General features: G+C 39.9%; 1 protein-coding gene across 2 annotated transcripts in view; it reads left to right on the top strand.

The window, feature by feature from the left end:
• Window positions 1-128: 128 nt before the first annotated feature.
• The window catches only part of LOC145989496 (cyclic nucleotide-binding domain-containing protein 2-like), a 67489-nt gene continuing 44018 nt past the window's right edge, over window positions 129-23599 (top strand). For both annotated transcript variants that reach the window (XM_083124850.1, XM_083124851.1), the window contains exons 1-3: window positions 129-252; window positions 11820-12011; window positions 12389-12493. In XM_083124850.1, coding sequence (XP_082980976.1) covers window positions 193-252; window positions 11820-12011; window positions 12389-12493 — 357 coding nt within the window. In that variant the 5' untranslated portion in view covers window positions 129-192. The remainder of the gene's footprint in view (window positions 253-11819; window positions 12012-12388; window positions 12494-23599) is intronic.

The raw sequence follows: 23599 nt of genomic DNA on the forward strand, positions 1-23599 counted from the left end.
CCTCCACCTATCTCAAAGCCAGAACAAACTGCCAATAATTTCTTTTATTTCAAGCATTTTGGCATCGCAACAATGACTTAAAAGTGTTCAATAATGATATAGGAACAATGTTGTTCTTTTATAGAAACGAAATTATGGTATAAAATTTCAGAGGATGTGAAACAAAAGTAAAATTGAAAATTCTAAGTAGAAATGCCAGGTAAACAGAAACTGAGTACTGGCAGTGCTGGTTCTGCCGTGTCCATGTCCTGGGTGAGCATAATTTACACTTTGCTTCTTATTTGGGCCAAGATGGAGGAGGAGGGGGAAGATTTAAAGATTCATGGATTATTTGGGGTTGCACTCTCTACTGTCCCCTTTCTGGTTCCTCGCTGCTAACACTGAAGAATTACTAGCAAATTGAACAGATTTTTTTCATTTCTATGTATTGCAATTCTTTTCATTGATTTTTCCAAATTTAGTAATATAAATAAATACGGAGAAACTAGAAAAAACAGCTTCGTTGATAAAAATGAGTACTAGTTTCTCCATATTTATATACTACCGCGTCTCTCTTTTCCCAATTATGAAATTAGTAATAGAGTTAACAAAGTATTGAATTGGTAGTAGTGCCAGGCCAAGATAAAAGAAACATACAATTTACAACAATTATTTATACTTATTATGTATTATTTGGCAACACTGTCAGGCACGAGCAGTGTCAGTTGGACCTTGTGTCAATACGTGGAGCCAAAAGTGGTCAGTGCAGTGATTGTTGGTTGCATGATGGGTAACAGTATGAGGAGTGATTTAGTTTATTTTACTTCGCTTTTCTTCATATTTTGGCTAACCTCAAAGATGAGAATGAGTGATGATATGATTGAATTTTTGAAAAGACACTTACACTTGCACAGTCGGGGATTCGAACTCAGGACCCCTGCATTGTAGCATGCTGTGATAACCTCTCGGCGATGGATGTCGATGAAAATGTGCGAGGGCAAATCGAAAGTCGTTGTCCCAATTTTTTTCATCCAAAATAATAAACATGCAGGGAAATCATAAAATAGGAATTGTTCTGTGTACCTTGTTCTATTTTTCCACATAGTCACCACAGTGGTTCAGGCATTTGTCCCATTGCACCACTAGTTTGAAGATGTCGCTGTTGTAGAATTTGGCTGGTTGATCGTGGAACCACCGCCAGACATAGGTCTTCGCTTCATCGGTGCAAATGAACCTCTGTCCTGCCAGGAACTTCTTCAGTGGACCGAACACGTGGAAATCACTGGGGACGAGGTCTGGTTATACGGTGCATGCTCCAGAATCTCCCATTCAAATGACTGAAGTCTGTCTATGGTCCTGTTTGCCACATGAGGCCTGGCCGTATCGTGGAGGATAAACACATTATCCACATCGAGAATCCCTTGGCGCTTTTTCCTAATGGCAGCTCGCCGACACCAGAATGTGCTACAATAGCTGTCAGCATCGATGGTGTCACCTTGTGAAACGAAATCCAGCAGGAGTGCTCCTCGGTGATCCCAGAAGACCCGTGAGCATCAACGTTCGAACAGATGGCATTCTGCGGAATTTCTTTGTAACAGGCGAGTGTGTATGTTTCTACACCATGATCTGCTGCTTTGATTCTGGAGTGAAATGCAATACCCACGTTTCATCTCCAGTGACAATTAAGATCCAGGGAACTTTCACCCTCCTCGGCATAACACTGTAAATGTTTCAGTGAAGCCCCCTTGGTCAGGTCATCCAAAAGCTTAGGCACCCACCAACATGAAATCTTGCGATACCCCAAGGATTCGTGAACGATATCGTACACAATGCCATAAGAAATGCCAAGCTCCCTGGAAATGTTAATCAGATGCACACGACAATCCGCTTTCACCATTGCATCCACACGGGCAACGTTTTCCGTTGTGCTCATTGTCATGAAAGTCTTCTCGGCCATTTTTAAACTCACAACATCACCACTGCACACTTCTCAAATCAAAGTCAACATACTTCGGCTGCATTTCACTATGGATCTCGATGGGCGTTCGTCCCTCCCTCCATAGAAAACAAATAAGACTTTGCAGCTCATACGACATTGGACGTGTTGAGTACTACAGCCATCTTTGTGAACAGATATCAATGCCGTGGTGCAGACCAGCCAAGAGTTAACGCTGGGCTGGTTTAAAAAAAAGAAAAACTATTGCATTGAATATATATATATCTCTGTTTCTCAATCACACTCATATTTCGGCTGAAAAAAAAAAAAAATAGGGGCAAACACTTTTCGATTTGCTCTAGTACATGACTTCAAATTTTTATGTATTAATCCTGTATTCTTTAAAAACTCAGAAGCATCAATCTCAATTTCAAATACATATTGGTGGAACAAGATTGACATAAACAATATTTTATGCATACAAATATACGAAGGATATTTGGAAAGTAAAGAACGTTTCGATATACATAGATATTAATTTGATAACACTACAGAAACAGCACATGCATGTTTTGCTCCATACCTTCATTTACTACTCCACATTCGGGGGGGGGGGGGGGGGTGTAAGGGGTGCTCCTTCCACGTAGTGCACCCAATAGTCAACCTCACTTCCGCATAGTACACCCTGGACTGCAGATTAACGAGGCTCTGGCGACTGGCCCCGTGGCCAGTATAATTTTGTTTGTGTGTCCTTATTCGTGCTGAGTGCTCCTTTACAGTCTCAGCTTTTAACGAAAGTCAGAAGATTTTAATATTTTATTATTTTATTTATGCAACGTTAGAGTTCTTATGTGTAGCGATAAGGGGCTGGACTCCGTATATTGTGACGGGTGCAAAATAGCCTTAGTGCTGATCTAAAATTTTAAATTCACATTCAAATTCAAATCCACATTCAGGCACTTGTCGTACCTCGACACAATTTAACTTTTGTGGCCACCTGACACTAAGGGATGGACAATATTGGAAATTTGATTTTGCGATATATCGAGACTATGTATACAGCAAAAATATCATGATGATATATCGCCGATACGATATATATATATATATATATATATAGCCAAATAATGTGACGATTTATCGTCTAGTTGATATCGCCTGGACAATATTTTTTCAATATCGCGATATATTGTTTGGATCATAGGCGTAGCTACGGGGTGTGCCGGGTGTGCCTAGGTACATGCTAATAGCTGCTTTATCGAAGAGAATTAAAGACAGATATTTCAATAAGAGAGAAAATAAGCGGCAGTTTGTAAGAAGTTGAAAATGTCATTACTTGGTACAAACGTGTGCATTATCGCTGATGAAACGGGTGTCTATAGATTTTCGATTTTTTGATGTCATTAGAGGAAAAAGATATTTACTGCATTCTACTCTGTACTGCAGCACCTTTCTTCTATACCTGTCACAAGCTGCAAGTGTGACAGAGCTTTCTCCAAGCTTACCTAAGTTAAAACTAAATTAAGAGCAACTCAGAAGCAGGATAGATTGGAAGCCCTGCTCTTGCTATTTGTGGAAGAGGAAAAAGCTTAGTCTATTGATGTAAATGAAGTTACTAATGAGTTTAAGAACATTGTACCTTTTGACAGACGTCTCTTGTTATAAATTATGTGTATTTTGATGTATTTGTTTGTAACATTTAGGAACATTTTTGTGTATGTGTAATTTCTATGCAATTGGATTTTTCCTACTACATATATTCAGAAATTTTCAACACTGTCATTTAGTGAATTTATATTCCTTTACAAACATCAGTGCAGTTAAAGAGCCAAGTGATTGTGTTGCAAAATATGCTATTAAATAGGTACAAGACCTCATTTTTTCCTTTGTGCACACCCAAATAAAAAGTTCTAGCTATGCCTATGGTTTGGTGATATATCTCCCAACACTAGTGACGAGTCAACCAGACTGTAAGTCCCCATCATCTGCAAAGCGTTAACCAACAAAGTTCATCTTCGGAAAAAGACAAGAGTACGAAGGTGCCAGGCAGGTCCGGACTGTAGGTCCGTGGCCCTGGCTAATGTTTCTGTATTTTACTGAAAATTTTACTGTGTTGGCAAATATTGCAAAATTGTTCTTCACTAAATTTTGCTTACAGTTTGAAACACTGCTCTTAAACTTTCCGCAGCATGAACCCCAAACCAAGATGCAGCTTTGGTGGTAAAGTTGTACAAGTACCATTTATCAGTGGCGTACGGAAGGGAGGGGGTTACCGGGTTTACCCCCCCCCCCTTGAGCTTTTGAATAATATGGAAAGGCTGTAGAAAAAAATAAAAATGGCTAATTTATTATAGTCAAAGATCTGCGAAAGTAATAATAATAATAATAATAATAATAATAATAATAGTCTACTACTAATAATAATAATTTGAATTATTATTCCCATGCAGCATGGAGAAAAACATAACATTCCAAACACAATCTAAGCGACCGTAAAGTTCAATTTTGCAATTTTTTTTGCAAAAAGTCGCGCAGCGACTCTCGCGAGAATTGTGAAAATTCCTTGCTTCGTCGCAGTGTGCCGACCTTATTGCAAACGTTCTTCCCGGTACTGATTTCACATCCCCTTGTGAACTCTCAAGTGATGCTGAGTCTACATCCACATCATTAAATAATGTTGAAGAAGTGCTTTGTGAATCACCTAGAAGTGATAAATGTGTTGGAATATCTATAAACTTACTTTTGAACGAAAACATAGACTCAGTGGAATTTGGCAACATGTATTCTCGTGCTTCATCATCATCCTGGGTGAGTTCCATAGGTAAAGGTAATGTAAATTTCCCCGTGCATATAACACCGTGCCATGAAGGCACACGTAGTGGTGTGGTGGGCCCCACACATTCTCGATATCGGTCATTTTGCAGGGGATCAGCACCATGCTCCGGCAGCCTTTATCTCCCAGGGTTGCTCTCAGGTACCCATTGATATGAGGCTGGGTGCGGAGACAAGGCTGGATAAATTCCAACCAATTCCGGGAATTGAACCTGGATCTCCCAGGAGGTTGTCAGACTAGACCACCGCGGCTACTTGAATGAGTTTCATATTTTGATTATTTCAATAAATTTAATATATTTGCTTGTTTTCATGGATTTTCTTCACACTTGAAATGTCTCACCTATCATATACAAATAACCGTTGACTAGACAATTATTTTGTAACAAAGAAACAAAAAAAATGTAATTTTGTTATATTGCTTTCATAAATATATTTATGTAGATCTCTACTACTTAATAATAGTAGTGATATAAGTAGTAACATCAGCTGCATTAGTAGTATTATTAGTAGCAATTAAACTAATTAATTAATTATAAGTATTATTAATTAATTAATTAAAGTATAATAAAACAATGGTAATGTGAATTTGTAGAAAGTTTTCGAAATAACCCCCCCCCCCTTGATGAAATCCTGCGTACGCTACTGGTTACACACATACACGTGCTCTTGCGGTCGCAGTAAAACACCAATATTATTTAAAATCTGGAGGTTGAGACTGCGAGAGGTGTTTATGGAGGGTGCTCTTCCTGCATTGTTGCAGATCAATGAGGCTCCGGTATGTGGACCCACAGCCAGTATAATCATCTGACGGGTTCTGTTGTGTCTTGTCCAGGATCCTTCGTGATTGTCCTTTCATCTTATCACCCACCATTCGTCCTCAACGTTGAGATCACAGATTAGAGTTGAGATTGAAGCCAGCGTCTTTTAGAATCAGACATTATCGTAGGAATAAAAGCGGAAAAGCAAAAGCAGTAAATGTTTCCACAATTTCCAAGTTCTTCCCTGCAATATGCATAGCCTATATTCACATTTCTTATTCTTTTTTTAATAAAGCTACTTTCCTATCATCAATTTCATCTAACCACCATTCATCATCGTCGTTGCGATTAGCCGTAGCCGAATGTGTAAATAAAGTGACGCAAAACAAAGAAAAATATAGTAAAATGCAAAGCAATGAAGTCAATACATGTACCACCAAGTGCCTAAGTGCATTTTCATCACTTTTAGTGCCTAAATGCCTGCCGTTTTAAAAGTTTTTAGCTACTGCAAATCTGCCCTCCTGCTCCTTACTCTTAGGAAATAACAGAATTTCTACGCGTATGAGATGGTCGGAAGGCAGTTTCCTCTTGACGCCAGAAAAACCCTGCCACGGTTGTAAACACAAGGGGGTGGAAAAGAGCCAAGTGGGCCTTCGGGTCCTTAAGGCGAGGAGGGACAATTACGCACTAGTTGTGCATTTATTTCAATATCGTCAGATTGGGCACTGCTATTTAAAAAAGAGTTTAGTATGCAAGAGAGTATGAATTTCTCTCCATGTTGCAAGTGGAAACTGTTTTTCAAGTTGATTAGTAAGCTAGACACCATGTTTGAAAAATACGATTAATAAGTATTTACAGAATCCCATGTATCCCTTATGGGAAATTAACTTAAACTTCAAATTACGGCTAATCAAATGCGAATTTCGATTTTTCCTTCTACTATGACATAGTTCAACGTGTCCTTTTTCGTTCATGTACTTTTCTGCGACATTGGATGTTTGATATTCTCGAGAGAAGGAATAAAATGATGGTCCCATAAACCTAATGCATTTCTCCTTGCCTCATACGGCCATCCTGGCAGTGTTGCCAAACCTGATGTGCATAAAAGAGCTACATTTCACCATTAATAGAACTAAAGATGACTTTGAAGGAACTAGATTAACGAAGGCTACATGAAGAGCCTCCTAGGGTAATTTTAGGTGTCAGAGGGGTGGGGGCGCTGCTATTGCCGTTAGCTTTAAAGTGATGGCAAGTTATTCTTAGTTTTCACCGCCTAGATTTGGCGGCATACTCATCTCTAATCCAATGATGCTCATATGAAATCGAAAATAAAGAATACCCGGATAATAATATTGTCATCTTCGCCTTAGCCACAGCGCTATATATATAAAAATACGTGTGGAGGAAAAAGGTGTGGGTGATGCAGCCTATATATACATACCACGTCACGTGCAAAATGTACGCTTATGGTAAAGGTTGGTCTTTATGGACCGGAGCCAGTGGTGGCATCATGGTGGAGCAGAGGACGGGTGCCACAGTTCACAGTCAAACGAGTGCACGAAAGAGCCAGATCTGGCTCCAAAAGAGCGAAGTTGGCAACAGTATCTTTATCGCCTTGTAACCAAGGGTTCCCGGGTTTGATACCCGGTGGAGGCACATATAGTGGGTCGGATCCAACTTTAAACTGTAGGCCCAGTCCTGATTATCCTCATTGTGCATAAAGCAGACTTAAAAGGTCAACTCAATCAATTAAGCAAACCCCCTTAAAATTTCCCCAGATTGCATTTTTTTCTGAGTACAATTTTAATAGAGTGAAAAAGCTCCAAGTAAACGAAATAAAATATATACCCCTCTCCACTAGAATGGCGTTATTTATTCATTTTTACAATTGTATCTCCCCGCCCTGAAAAAATCCTGCGAACGCTGGTGAGTGACGCGCGTGTGTATATACGAAATGGTATCCCAAACTCTCAATCATTGCATGTGCTGACCCATAGGACATGTGCACTGCATCAGAAATTTCCTGGATGGTGATGGTCTATCCTATCGAATGAGCTCATCATCCCCGTGGCGGTTGTCGTCGGTCCACGACGTTGATGGCCTGCCACTCCTTGTCATGTCCACACTTTCGGTTTCTCCCACTTCGAACTTTACTTATAAGACTGAGCTAAGTCTGTGCTTTGTGGCATGAGATTCGATGACCTACAGGAGGTTTAAACAGCTCTGAACAATGGAGCAGGGAGTGTTCTGTGGAATTTTTCCAAACTGATTTTGAGGGCTGGATAAAATGCTGGCACAAATGCATCGAACGTGATGGGAACTGTGTGGAAGGGTAATTATGAGTAGAGGACACTACAGGCAAACTATATGTATGTTCATTGTTTCAATCTTTCCATTATTAAACAAATTATACTTCAACAGGCAAAACTTTTTGACACCCACTCGAATGAGTTGTTTTTAAATTTAACGTCTCTCTCTCTCTCACATATGAGTGATTTGGTTTATTTTATTTCGCTTTTGTGACACTTTTGGCTTTTGTCATGGATCTGAACAATGCCCCTGCGGAGGTTCTGAAAATACTATGTAAAAGGTGGAGCTACTGCAGAGCATTTCACTCCTCTGATTCCTCTCGACCATCCGGTTACGCTGATGGTATGTTAATTTGAATCGGCTAAGATGAGATTCTTTTACAAGGGAAAATTGTGACGGCTGTGCAGCATATGATTGCACAGTCTGATCGGGAACAAATTTATTGAGTCACTTAACTTTGGGGGAGGGGGTTGAAATGTTTTTCATCCCATAAAAATAGTGTCCAGGATTATTTGATAAATAACTGTTACATTTGTGAAATGATAAATATTATTGTTTATTACTCAGCTCCTCAGGTCTTAGCGTTAACAAAAGTATCCTTAACTTGTAAATTTTAACAAACTTGATTTTTTTTTGGGGAGGGGGCAAGCGCCATCCTTGTCCCGCCCCCAAGTTCGCCAATGGAGTGAAGTATCATTCCTGTTGGAAATTTCTACTGTTTACAGCAGACAGAATCTACTGTTATCAATTGTAGGCAGTGTCCGTGACTGTACTCTTGTGCGTCTTGTAAATTACTGAAACTCGATGGTTTCCTACTGAACATAGTATGTGTCTAGCTCAACGTACTAGCTGTAAATATAACTTTTCATTCCTCCTAATTTACAATTTGTTTTTATATATACTTGAAAATCTAAACACAGTATATGTTTCAAAACACCTATTGATCTACTGGAAACAGGAGACAAAATTTTCAGTGGAGGAAGAACATCGACATCCAACTCAACACAGCATTTTGTTATAAACATGTGGATCGTTTATCTGTGCATGGTTTTGTGGTGAAAATCACGTCTCTTAGGGAGGTTCTAGACCGTGGCAACAAGTGACACGTGACCGCGGGGGTTCACAACGAAGTAACAAGCGCCATTCCTTCAGTCTACATGCAAGCATTTACCGTGCATGGGCGAGCAACAGACCGAGGCGGCATTTGGAGAAGGGTCCAGTTTTTTGCTTAGGTCTTCCTCGAAGCGACAAGCGTCAGCGGTGGTTTACACCAAAGTGATAAGCGACACTGGACGCAAGGAAGCATTCGCTGCAAAGCATTCATGCTCAAACAATGGACCGAAGCGACACGATGCCTATTGAGAAAACAACCCAGTGCAGCTTTTGCCGATTCGCTTCGACAGGGAGCTTTCAGACCAAAGCGAACCAAACTTCAGGAATGGACGAAACCTTCCGAACCGAAGCAACGTGACGAGATTTCCGAGAGTCCATTTGTGAAACGTGGAGTCACTAACACTACTCAACATGGATACGAAGAAAGAAAGCCCTTCTATTGATCAACACAACGGTTAGTTCATTGAACTCTCCAGCCTAACTATTGCCTATTTTTGGAAGAGCAGGAAAAGGTCGGTAAGTGCCGGGCTTTACCTTCTTGGAGATGAGGCGTGCTGCGGAGAGAGGTAACATGCTTCGACTGCGATCGGCCATCTTACATCTTATAATCGTTCGATAACCGATCAATTGCAAGAGATATGGCCAAAAAAATCAAAGAGATGCATAAAATCCAACATGACTGGGAAATCTTGTGAAGTTTCAGGATACGTTCAGGATGGCTGGTTTAACATATCCCAGACAGTTTCGCTTTGTCATTTTTGTTCGGGTTAATCCCAAAATATGTCTAATGTGTCTAACTTCACTTTCAATCAGAGATGGCAATTTTTTTTCAAAATAAACAAAACATTTTTTCTTTTAAACAAGTTTTAAACGTTTTAAACAGTATTTTAAAAATGATCCGAAAAAAAAACACGTTTTAAACAAATAAAACATTTAAAACATCATGCCAAGATGACTTATTTTCTAAGAATAATGATTAATAAGGAATCTGTTAATTATCCAAGGATGGACTGTGTTCCTATTATAAAGTAAACGCTTGCCAAAATTCTTAAAATATACATTTATGTTAGTCTTAAATCTCGCATGTAGGCTGTTCGAGAAGCTTCAACTACTCCACAGTTGATAGGCCCCACTCAGTCCACGTGGTAGCTACTTTTTATTTTTTATTTTCTTTAATACGACATTTTATCGTGAATGCAACTAAATACTGACATTAAGATGCGCATTTTGCAGTGTGTTAAGTGAGGAACAAAACGGTTTCATCCATGTAGCATTCAATTTAAAAAACATTTTAAACACCTTTAAAAAAAACATAGCCAGGTGTTTTAAACGTGACCCACGGGTATTCATCACGATATGTTTCTTCGTTAATTGAACTTACATTTTCAGCCACCGAACAGATTTATATGCACAATAAACAGTATGACACGCATTAAATGAAAAGGCATAGTTAGAAAACACGCAAATAACCACAAACTCAAACATCAAGTATCAAAATGTGTTATAAACAAGTCTGAAAAAAAAAACACGTTTAAAACACTTTGTTTTAAACGTTTTAAACATTTGTGAAAAAGACAAAGCTGTGTGTTTCAAACGTTTAAAACAAGTTGTTTAAAACATGCCCACCCTGCTTCTAATGTTTATACATATCCACCACACCTTCACAGAAAATAGGGTGGTTGGGAGGAGCGTTATTAGGGGCGACAATATTTGTGTCTGGCGGTTAATAAAGAGGAAGAAATCCAACTTAAAAAACCCAAAACCTCAAATACAGTAACAACAGCAATAATAATAATAATAATAACAGTAAATAATAATAATAATAATAATAGCATCATCATCTTAGGCTATAACCTATTCTCCGGCCGCCGTACCAATCGGTGTCCATTCATAACGTAGAACTGTTATTTTCACAAAATCCTGTTTCTCTGCTGGCTCCTTTGGGGAGGGGATTTTTAAGACTGTCGCTTCTTGCCAAAGCAGTAGGCCTAATTTATTGTTTGACCGCGAGTTCCTTCGTAGGCTAAAGTACCCTTTTTGTGGCTATATTTTAAGGCCCGCTTTAGACGGAAGCATTTCCTTTAACATTTTTGCTAGCATAAATGCTATGTAAATATCTCCAAAAATCATTTCATGTAACATTTCGGTTAGCTTTTACGATTACAATATATACAGCATGAAAGGCAATTCTGGTTACACCATCTATGGTGAGTGCAAGGTGTTCACATTTGAAACAACTAAAATATTCTTCCATACGTGTACTGTGTACGTTATGAAGTGTGTATTTAAGCAACGCCATTGCTTTGTACTACGTAATACTGTTTTAAAGGACACGCCATCCCTCTCAGTTGAATAGTTATCTGGTTTTAAAAATGTGAAGTGATATTATTTACATCTCACGCTGCCGCCATTACATCTGCACTCGTGACCAAGAGCTCGCTACTGATTGGTTATGCTACGAAAAATGCTGGAAAAAGTCGGGAAATTTTCGGGACGGGAAATGTTCGAAATTTCCTGAAACTCTGGGAATCTCGAATTCGACACGTCATTTTCTAACAATTTCCGATAAGTTCGAGACACTTACAATACAGAAAACATCGAGAATTAACGACTTTTTAAAATGACCATTCGGTATTTCCCAACTGGTCGGGATCCCGAAAAGTCGGAAAGTCGTTTCCCGAAGTCGGGATCGGGATGGGATTTTTTTTTTTTTTTTTGCGGAAGACGGAAAACGATTTTTCGGGATCCCGCACACAACCTTGTGTAAACTGTAAAGTGCTATCTGCTATAAGATTTTTGCAAGCATTTGCATTTATGCTAGCAAAAACGTAAAGGAAATGCTTCCGTCTTAAGTGGGCCTTAACGTTAATTCTACCCTGTTCTTGCAGAGCCCTGGTCACGGCGAGGGCAAAGCTTCCAAGAGAAGCCCCTTGAGCAAGTTCCGAGCCTACATCCGTCTGGTGCTCGCCAACATCCACTGGCTGAAGGAGGGCGAGGACCCCAAGCCCCAGGTGGCGCTCAAGTATAACGTCAAGGTCATCGTGCGGAAAACAGCGGAGAAGCAAGTGGTCAGGCCAGACGTAAGGACGCTTCGGCATTTTCATTTGTGAAACAATTTCTGCATTTTTTTCCTTGCGTAAAGTATAATGCTCGCCGAAAGTGCAACTGTCGAAGCGAGGGTGCGACATTGAAATCTGTTGGAGGGAAGAGGTTCTTAGCTACTTTTATCATGTATTTCTTGAGCTTGGTATTAATCTCATATCTTGACTTGTCGGTAGATTTTCATGGAATCGTTTTTGATCGTATATATAGGCTTTGTTTGAAAGTTTTGAAAATATATCATCTGGCAATATTCTGGAGGCAATAAATCCTAATTTTCACAGGTAAATGTAGAAACACATTGTATTTTATATTAATAAACAATATATAACAACTTAGTATATTGTTTTCCTTGCAGGAGAGAGCGATTCTGCTGAAGCCTCGTGCCGAGAGAACCCCTGAAAACCTGCAGGTTCTATACGACCTGGTCGGCCGCCTTCACGGCTTGGACCAGTATCCTCAGGTAAGAATGGAGCACGACCGGAAATATGCAAAATAATTATTAGTTACATTGACCTCCTAAATACTTGGTGTATATAGCCGTGGTTCTTATTTTTTCTAATACAACTATTTCAATAGACATGTAGGTAAGGAGCATTAAGTACTGCTAATCGTGGTAACAAGCAATATAAAGATTACCTAAGTTCAAACAAGAACTGTTGTTCCGAAGGAAGTCTTGAAAGTTAAACAATGGCAATCAGTAGTTATGCACCCGCGTAGAGTCCGATAAATCAATTGATTGGAAAAGATCGATCAAAGATCAATTGATGACCAAGCAGTGTGGGCAAGCAAGGGTGGGGGTTTTGAGCGTTTTGATTGGTTGTTGGGAAAAAGTGGGCGGGGCTTAATGATATGGATTTCCTGTTGTTAATGAGAAGATTGATAAGTGGGTTTGGGGGGCGTTTTGGGGCTTTGATAAGATTGCGGGTTTCCTGTTGTTATTGAGGACTTGATAAGGGTTTCCGGTGTTGATGAGATAGGTGGCTATTTTTGGGGGGCGTTTCCCGTTTGAGACCGTTGATAAGTCTGAGATTCCTGGAAATGGGTGTAACGGTTTTTCTGTCTGAATAGAACATGTCCGAACATGTTTTGGGCGTAGGTTTGGATGAATTTGCAATTTCTGGGAGTCACGTGACTGTTTGTAACGTCACAAAATGGAAGTCACGTGACCAGATTATATTATTAAATTATTATTAATTTAAATATTATTATATTATTATTATGAATTGTTTTAATTTCTGTGATGCCATTTTGTTTTTGTTACGCTATTTTGGCGTGTGACGTCATATATAAATTGGAGTACGTTTTTCCGGTGTTTGAAAACAGATGGCGTTGATGTGTTGTTAATGAGTGATTGATGTGGGTTTCCGGTTGTTGATGAGATGGGTGGCTATTTTTGGGGGGCGTTTCCCGTTTGAGACCGTTGATGAGTCTGAGATTCCTGGAAATGGGTGTAACGGTTTTCTGTCTGAATAGAACATGTCCGAACATGTTTTGGGCGTAGGTTTGGATGAATTTGCAATTTCTGGGTGGTGTAACGGTTCTGTGTGAACATGCCCGAACATGTTTTGGGCGTAGCCTTGTAGTTTTAAGTCTGTTTAACGGAAATGGTGACGTAGGAGGGAAAAGGGTATAAATAGAAAGGAAAGAGGATCTTAGTATCATGTGAGGATGGATGTAAGCGGTACACGTTTGTCTGATAATGGTGTGAATTTCTACGAGATCAGCTACGAAGAGTTCTGGGAACTTGTTCGGTCTTGCGGCGATCTGGACAGCGATCGAACGGCCCTGGATCGGTTGCTGAGTTATTTCCCGTTTATGTATGTAGCGATACCTGAATCTCCCTGGTGTGGATGTCACGTGGTCAACGGATCAGGAAAAATAATTCACCGTCGCTGCGAGACTTTGAAGGAGATAGAAGAGAGGAAAAGAAGAGGTGACGAGAGAACAGGATTTCCGAGTCACGGGTGTATCTGCGAACTACGTCGCAGGAAGGAAGAGTTGGGCGAAGCTTTGAAGAAGGGAGTGAAAGAGTGGCTTTCTTTGTTGGCAGACAGAAATTCCGTGTGGTGTTCTGGCTGTGATCGTCCATTGTTACTTAACTTAGAAGGTCATCCTTGTTTCCCTGTGGTTCCTCCCGAAGGTTTCGATTTTCGCAGACGGCTGTTCCCCGACGATCCTGAGGATATTCTGGCTGAACCTTTATCGCCGATACCAAGGACCCCGTCACCTACAGTATCAGACGAGTTTTCTTTGTTCGACATATGAGAGTGTATACTTACCATACTCGTCTGATAGCAGGCGGTCCTTTTACCGCCGATTATATGTCGGTGAATGCGAGATACAAGACTTACAGAAAGTGGCCAATAGGATTACGTCAGACTGCTGAAGAATTAGTCACTGCAGGTTTTTATTATTCAGGATTCAGTGATAGGGTAATATGTTTCCATTGTGGGTACGGAGTGTGTGATTGGACATCCGAAGATTGCCCGATTCTAGAACATTACCAGGCAATACCAGCCTGTAGTTACATACAGAGTGTTGCAGCGTTACACAGTGATTCGAAAAGTTGCAAATATTGCGCCAGTGTGGAAACTACTGAAAAAACATCCGATAATCAGAGTGTGGATTCTGTGCTACTCTGTAAAATATGTTTTGAAAACTCTTGCAGTGTGGTAATTCTTCCGTGTCGACATTTTGTAGCCTGTGGTCTCTGTGCCTCTCAATTGGACAAGTGTGCGATATGTCGGGGCAGTATTGATGATACATTGACAGTGTTCACCTGTTGAACAAAATGTATGCCTGTTTTTTGGACATTCAAGGTTTTCGAGGAGTCGAAGGAGAATTTGTGTGTAAAGAAGTAGGAATTTTAAAATTTCCTTTCGACAGTGCATTTGACTGTTTAGTGAAACCTCCATATGGTTTACACTTGTTGAGTGAAAAGTATCGCCGAGTGAATTACTGGCTCCGTACCAACAAACATGGTCTCGATTGGAATGATGGATGGCTACCGTACGAGAAATTAGAAGATCTTCTGTATTTAGTGCTTATGAATCAGCAAGTTTATGTTAAAGGTACGGAGAAAATGGAATGGGTGAAAACATTAGTGGGGAAAAAAGGTGAGGGTAAGATGACTGTATGCAATATCGAAGAACTTGAATGTCCAAAGTTAAGCAGTGTCAAAAACAGTTCAGAAAGTTTAAAATGTAAAGAACATGGTAAAGGTGAAAAAACCTGTGCAGTTGAAAATGTCTGGAAAATGTACACTTTTTATTGTAATAAATAAAAGAAATGTTCAAAATATACAAATGTTTTATTTATAATCGATAGTATGGATATAGAATAACACAAATGTTTTATTTACAATTGATGATATAGAAGGTTTACAATACCTGAAGGGTTATATTACAATACATAAAATAACAAAGACTGATTTACAATACATAAAAGAACAAAGACTGATTTACAATACATAAAAATAACAATGGAATACAATATGGAATAGATTTACAATGGATATTTTACAACAGCAAATATATAACAGATTTTATTTACAATACCAATGTGTGTCCAAGATTGTTCTCAAGATATATTTCAATCATCAGTTCGTTGTACCAAAGTACATAAAAATAGTTCAATACATCGGGTACTTCTTTTTTTTCTGAAACCATATTCTTTTTTATGCAATATACAAAAGCCTCCATTTCGGGTTGTAATTTATGATAACGTTCGTTCATTAATTTTTGCAGAGGTCTGAAAAGATTACACATAAATAGATGTAGTTCAGAGGCTGTGAAAATGAAAGCATCCGGTGAATGATGTTGATACATCGAGATGCAACGTTTCCCGAAAAAATTTACACCACTAACGGTGATATTTCCAGTAACCAAATAATTGAATCGTCGACCAGTGTTGACGTAATTCAGTAAGTCAGATTTTAAAGCACACAGTTCTCTAATCTGTTTAAAATCGATGCGTACGGGTGATCTCCCCTGTTGCGAAAACACCCACACCAAATTGAAAGGGGATTTCTTTTCGAATCCTATGGCTACGTACTTGTTTTTTTCCTTATTCAGAAAATATGTGTTTGCAAGATAGAGATCTAAACATGCATCTACGTCATGTAGTTTAGGACACTCGATTTTGTCTGTGGAAAAACCAATTTCCCTACGTCTCTTTATGAAATCACAGTCCGTAGTCACATCCATTCCTTCGTCAGCCGTTTCGTTCTTGATAGTAACGGTTTCTAATTTAATGGGTTGCACACGTTTTCGAGGTTTACGTTTGGAAACATCATCCTGATTGGTCATGCGTGTCACAAGTTTGTCGTGTTTCTCCATTATAGAGACACCAGGAGGTTCCATGGTGCGTTCACTAGAACTGTCTCGATGGCACTGAGAGAAAGATACGCAGCACACATTTTAAATAGATTTCTTCATGACACGAGCCCGGATCGTGTGGATAGAGCAACACGTTTGTTCCCCTCTGGGACAGGTTCGGAAGGTACGAGTTCTCCATTTTTCACAAGATGGAAAGAAGATAGGTTAAAACTTCTAAAGTCGAACGGATTTTTCTTACTGTCTCCGAGAAAGCTGGCGGTGGATACCATAGCAAAAAGAACAACATTCGGAAAAGGACCTTGAAAAGCATTATCGATCGAAATCTGCTGCGTTCCGGCGACGTAAGAATAAGCTTTGATGACGCTTCTGGTGAACGGATAATGAGCAGGAGCGTAAGTGAGTGCTCTGTCTATGGTCAAACTGGTGGTAGGAGTAGGAATGATGTGATTTATTTCGAGAACAGCCTTTAAAATTTTTATTCTGACTGTAGGTGATGTCTGGTCTCCCCAGATGTAAAAAGCGTCACGTGATCTAGCTAGATCGATGCGTACTTCAACACCGTTGAGCAGGTATTTAGACTGGTGGAAGAAATCTATGTGAAGTTTTCCCATAAGGTCGACCACGGCTGTCACTTCCGTAGGATTTCCAGTCGTCGGAACATACTGGAAATTTTTTTTCTGGTGGTGAAACCTGTGTTGTCGGCAGTGATTTCATCTTGATGTTCAGGTGTGTCCAAATACCATAGGGCATTCGTGAGATGCGTGTTTGCGGCATCGCTTCCGTAATTGATAGCTGCTTCGAAGATCGCTTTATATGCGTAATTGTTATCGGCGGTTGTTACAGCAATGCTGTTGAGAGTCACTGTACATTGGGAAAAGAGTGAATGGAGAAGATAATTCACGACCCCGCAGTTTTTTGTGAGGGCATTTTCGGTTTCGGAAGCACTCATGGGACTTCCATCCTGTTTAACCATTTGCGTTTGCAGACGGAGATAGGCAGATGAAAGATCGAGAAAATCAGTTCCTGCCCCCGGTATGACAAACTGAATTATATTCTGATTGTCGATGGAAGCGATAGGTTTGTAGGTGGCTGTGTACGTTTTTTCCACATTTTGCTGAATAGGTTTTTTCCGGAAGAGGTCGAACTGCGAGATCATGCACATGTTATCCTCCATCATTATCCAAAAATATCTTTCCCTGAGACCTTGTGTTTGATTTTTCTTTTACGTGTTCTCCTAGATTTTGCGGATGTTTTCCTCCGTTGTTTGGATGCTCGTTTTTTACGGATCGTAGATGTTCTAATACGGGTGGCTGAACGTTTTAACATCAACTGAGCAATTCTTGTTGCAGGTTTTCTTCTTATAGCGGAACCTACCAGAGAGTCGATTTTCCGTTGTGCTTTACTTTGAAGATTTTGACCTGCTTCACGTACCCGTTGACGAACAATAGTTTTCGGAGTTTGTTGGGTTGTTGCAATGTCGGTGATAATGTTAGCTCCTGTTTTTAAAGCTTCTCTTCCGATCGTCTTTGCACCGCTCCAGAGTAGAGGTTTCACCATTCTAAACAGTCCTGCGAAAAGTGACCCCAATCCTCTCCCTTTTTGATTTCTAGTTGAACGGTAGATGGGACCAATTCCTCCACGGATTTGGTTACTATAATATTCGGTCTGCGAATTCATGGTGATTCATTCGCTTTTCGACAAAGACTGAGAGAAATAGCTGTCTACTGTTTTTTAAAAGGACTTTGCTTTTTTCTACGAAAATGTAAAACAGCGATTGTGGGTACGGACCCAGTTCTCAAAGGTAAGAAATCTCCTTTTCTATCGTACAACGCAATTTCTATTGTTTCGAAAGAGGCTTTATCCAGAGGAACGTACTGAATCGGGTCGAATGTTTGATGGGCTACGGGTACTGTGCAAGACGTATTTGTGTCCGACCACTGTTTTCGTGTAAGACGCAAGAGACGTACCATTTCTCCCCCGACCAATTGTTGTTTCACCAGATCGGAGTAAATGAATATATATGGGTTTTTATCCACAACGCTATTGGACATTGCGTGCGTAGAATAAATAGATTTCAATATGTCATATCGAAATTTAGCATAGTCATCAGTTTCGTCTATGGGTGTAACGGTATTTGTTGGAGCATCGTCAGGTTCAGGCTTCGGAACCCCTATCACGGATAGATGTTTGTACACGGCCTGTTTGAAGAAAAACCTGAGATGAGTAGGAACAGCTACATTAGCAGGGTCTGTTTTCAGGAAATACACCAGATCCTCTATCGTATATGTTGTTGCAGGAAAATAAAATGGTTGTTCGTTAATATAGAGTGTGTTATCCGCACAGACAGTAGATCCAAATGTTCCCCATTGCGGTTCCGTCAAAAAATGCCAGAATTTCTCGAGAACGGATCTCCTTATTTCCAGGTCGTCGGGGAGAGATTCGATGATGGTAGAGACCAGGTCCTCAGCACTTGCATATGTCCGAACAGGAAGAGTTAACATTCCAGAATCAGTTTCCAAAACATTGTCGTATAGAGTTGAATAATGTAGTTCTGCCAATCCGACTTCCCACAATTCTGGAGACAGATCGATCCGTTTAGCAAGTTTTACGGTGAAATGGGTGAGTGTGTTGTCTGGAAAATATTCCTCCGATGCAGATGATAGGAGGTAAACGTAGAAATTATCGTCCATTCTCGCCGAACACAGAGGACTCACTGGATCGCAGTAACGTCATATTTTGATATAAATATGTTTTGGAAATTATTTTCCCTATAACTGTTTTACGGAAGATGCCTTGATCCATGAATCGAAACTAGGCGGATATCCGAGCCAGCGAACCAGGTATTCCAAATTTTTACCTTTTCCCCGGGTGTTCAAAATCTTATCAATTTTATACTCTTCTTCAGGATCCGAATAAACTTTCTGCAGTTCGTGTTTGTAAAATGTACCTTTTACAGGTTCTTCATTTAAGTCGTCTAATATGTATACAGGTACGGGTGTTCGCTGAACAAGGGAATGGATTTTGAAAAGTTCTCGTGACCACGATTGTTCGTATCCTTTCTCAAAATGTCCTTTGACGACAGAAATTCGTACAATATCACCAACATTAACATCTGAAGACTGTTGGGAAACATGTTTGTCAGGTTTGTTAAGTCTTTTCCACACAATGTAAACATTTGTTTCGTTGACATCTCGAGGGGCCATTCCTATGGAACTGTGGATCGCTGTATTGTAACCTTCGAGAAGTTGCGGTAAAATATCTACATAACGTCTTGTTTGTTTTGAGGTGAAATATTTCCACATCCGTTCTTTTAATGTTCTGTTGAAACGTTCCACTACACTCGCTTTCACAGGATAATTTGTTGCTGTCGAGAACTGTACATGTTCATTTTTTAAAAATTTCTGGAATGTAGAATTTGTAAATTCCGTTCCTTGGTCGGTCTGTAGTGTAACAGGTTTCCGTCTGTTTTCTTCGAAAATAGTTTTGAAAGCTTCGGTTACCGAATTGCTTGTTTTATTTTTTAGCGGTAATGCAAAGGCATATTTTGAAAATACGTCGATCACTGTCAGAAGATATTTGTATCCGTCGTTATGTTTTTGAATCGATGCCATGTCGTTGAGATCAGCTTCCCAAAGCATGTCTATGTTCCATACATTGTAATGATTTCGAGGAAACCTTTTTCTTGCAGGTTTGTGGAGAGTGTAGGTTTCCTGATGCATCAGCCATTTTTTCACCGTATCGCGAGATATATTTTTATCCCGTACCGCTTTCCACAGACGATCTACAGATGAGAATGAAGCATGGTGTCGGGGATCGTAATATATTTTGGTGAGAATTTTATTGTGTTTCAACTTAGGGACTCCCATGACCGATCTCTCTGTCTACGGCTTTTTCTCAGAGGAACCAGTTTGTAAGCGTCAGGTGTTCTCAGAAAAGGTGTAGTTTTCCTGGAAACACGGACGGTCACTTTCTTCTTCTTCTTCTGTCGATGAGACGGTCCAGGGCTTTCCGTTGGCGACGATGAGAAGTTCAACGTTTTCGGATCCGGAAGTGTTTTTTTCTGACGTTCGTCTATCAAATGTTGTGCCGTAGATTGGTACTCATCTATGATATTCTGTAACTGATGACGTGTATTACGGGGTAATGTCTCTGCCAGGTTCTGAGGAAAATACGTTGATTCTGGTGAAATAGTAGAAGAACCGTCGTTATCTTGAACAATTGGAATCTGTAATGGTTCTTTGGATTTTCGACTCAGCCATAAATACTCGTCTAGTTCCTTTCTGTAAAGACGCCATTTTTGATCGTCTGATATATTTTTCATTTTTAGAATATCGTTCATCTTCTTATCTAGAACGGATAATTTTTGAGTTACAGACAATTCGGAACCACGGATACGTGCTAACTGTTCCGGTGAGAGGACGATCATTTTCTTGTAAGAAGATGTCATTTCTCAATGAGGAATGAGAGTACCGAGAAGACCCGATAACAAGGAGCCTAGAAGTAAAGGTAGAAATCCTCCTTTTTGAACAAGAAGCTTTCTGCGTTTCTCAATGTTCACTTTCGGTTTCACAAGATTGCGTATGACCGACTTGTAAGGTGTCAGACGACGTTTTGCGGACGGTTTAATTTTCACGTTTCCTTTTAAAACGTTCAGGCAGCATTCGCTGATGAAACGTATTGTCTTTTTCGGAGCACTTTTCAATAATGATTTACGGATTTTGGGCGGTGAATTCTTTAACACGTGCAAGAAAGGTGAATGTTTCTTGAAAGAAGTCGAATGTCTATTCCTGTTAGAACGTGAGTTGGTACGTGTCTTCCTCGTTTTCCTCATCTCGATGTTTTAAACATTCCTGAGGAAGATATACAGTTGAGTAATTCTGGTTGAAAACGTCTGTCTGATAACGTAAAGGATCCGGTGTTGACTGTGAGAGATCAATATACAAATAACTGTAAGGTTGCGTGGTAGCATCTATATATACTTTTTCGAGTTCCTTCATGCGGTGAGGATGAAGTTGTCGTGCAAAAACAGTGAATTGGTTCATATCTCGAGGATTTTTAAAAATAACAAAGTGCTTCACGTTCAACGAAATGTCCCTGCAATTTTTTCCTTGGTGAAAAAGATTCTGTGTTATGAACACCACCGAAATGTTTTTGTGATGGCTAACTTTTGTGAAAAGGTCGGCGACTTTTTCCCCTTGTGCAACCATCATAAGATCATCCAGGATTATGAGTGTAGGAGTTTTTCCGTTCCACGACTGCCAATCGATGATACCTTTATGATATTGCACATCTCGAAGACTTTGTGGAATACTGTTCTCCTGATCGTAACACCATATGATTTTCTTGACGGATCCTTCTACAAGATGAACGATGGAATCGACCATATTTGTCACAAAAGTAGTTTTTCCACTTCCTGATGCTCCGCAAACCATCATGGTGAAAGGATGAGAAAGTTTAGGAATCATGCTGAAGAAACGTCTTACAGATTCTGAAGAAAAATGAAGGTCTGGCAGTCTGCAAACACGTTTTATATCAGACCACGAAGGGTTCGAACTCTGGACCGTTACAGACATATTTTAGTCTGCACAGTATCCGAAAGGAAACGATAAATGTTCATGGTCGAATTGTCGTTTCAACAATACTGGCTGAAACAGCTTTTTTCATTTGTACTGATGACTTGGAACTGTTTTGTTCTTCTGATTCGGAAAATATTTTCGACCATAACTTCAGGTTTCTCATTGTTTATCATGTCGCACATGGTATCGAAATTAATCAATTCTGATGTGGAGGTATTCAATGTAATCCCTTTCACTTTACAGATATACTGTGCTTCGGAGAACGGTTTTGTTATTTTCATGCTGTAACTTTTCGGTCCCGTTGAAACAAACTGTTCACAAACCGCATCGGTGCCGAAATCTGCCAATTCATCGGTGAGTTCTCCTAGTGCGTCACCTGTCTGGGGATGGTATTCCATTTGAGGACTATCTATGTAAATTACTGAATCTGTATCACAATAACATACCCTGTCACCCAATTTTTCTAGAAGTTCATAAAGTTTCAGACGAGCATGACATGTTGTGAAGGCAGCGATAGGAACGTTTACTTTCCTGTTCTGACTGACTGCCTCTTTAACATATTTCCAGTTCACTAAAACGGTGTCCTGATTGATGAATACGACTCCTCCGATTATGATATTTGGGTCAGTCATTTTATCGAGGAAATCCTTCGATTCCTTGATGATGGTTGTCTGGGAAAGATAGTCCCGTTGGCAGAACTTGCCCCATAAAGAATTGAGGCAGAGTTTAGCCAGTGTACGTTTCCCGGGATTGACTTCGATACTGTTTTCTTCAAACAGAATACCCTCCTTATCGAAATATTCCTGTATGTATTTCTGCTTATCCTCGTTGTTCTGACACCATAAAGGCCACCCGCTCGCTTCCTGTTTTATTTTCAAGAAGGTGTTGACATAACCAGAAAAAAGTCCTCCACTCTTTGTGACAGGGTCGTACATCGATGTTTCATACTTCCACACTTCCGACACTGACAGCACGTTGTAGCCTAAACTGCAAGCTTTACGCACCTCGGCTATGACCCAAGTTCCTGAAAGTATACGCTGATCATCGGAATGGCTGCATGTACCTTCACATTTTAATCTAAAAGCACATTCCTTGCACAATACAAACATCAGTTTTCCGTGCATTTTTGTAGGTAAAACAGGATGTAAAAGGGTTTTCGGTGGCAGAATAGTACATTTGTTGAGTCCCTCCATGTTCAAAACCTCATTTACCGGAAGAATAGAATTTCCTAGAAATATTGTAGGATGTCCGACAGGATAGGCACAGTATTTGTTCACATAGGGGTACAAACTTGTAAAATCGTTGTACTGCAATTTCTCGTTTTCCTTGATCTTGTAATAAGTCCTGACTGTTTCAACTCTTCCTCCATATAAGGCGTCTCGTGGATTTAAAGGAATGCAGCAGACAATAGGATGTGTCGATAGATATCTATTCAGTTCAGGATCTGCTTTCAATATTTTGTTGAAATCCCATTCCCACATAGTGACGACATGGTATCCTTCAGAACGTAAAGACGCAAGTTTACGACATGTTGTCTCGTATCTGAAGGCTGCTGTGTTCAACATGTCACTGTGTTTCTGACTGTTACTATCCTGATCGGTTTCATCTTCATCTTTCGGATACATATCCCTGTTAACGGATATGCAACGTTGA

Source organism: Lepisma saccharinum, chromosome 6 (assembly GCF_977018435.1).
Source record: "Lepisma saccharinum chromosome 6, izLepSacc3.1, whole genome shotgun sequence".
Classification (NCBI taxonomy): domain Eukaryota; kingdom Metazoa; phylum Arthropoda; class Insecta; order Zygentoma; family Lepismatidae; genus Lepisma; species Lepisma saccharinum.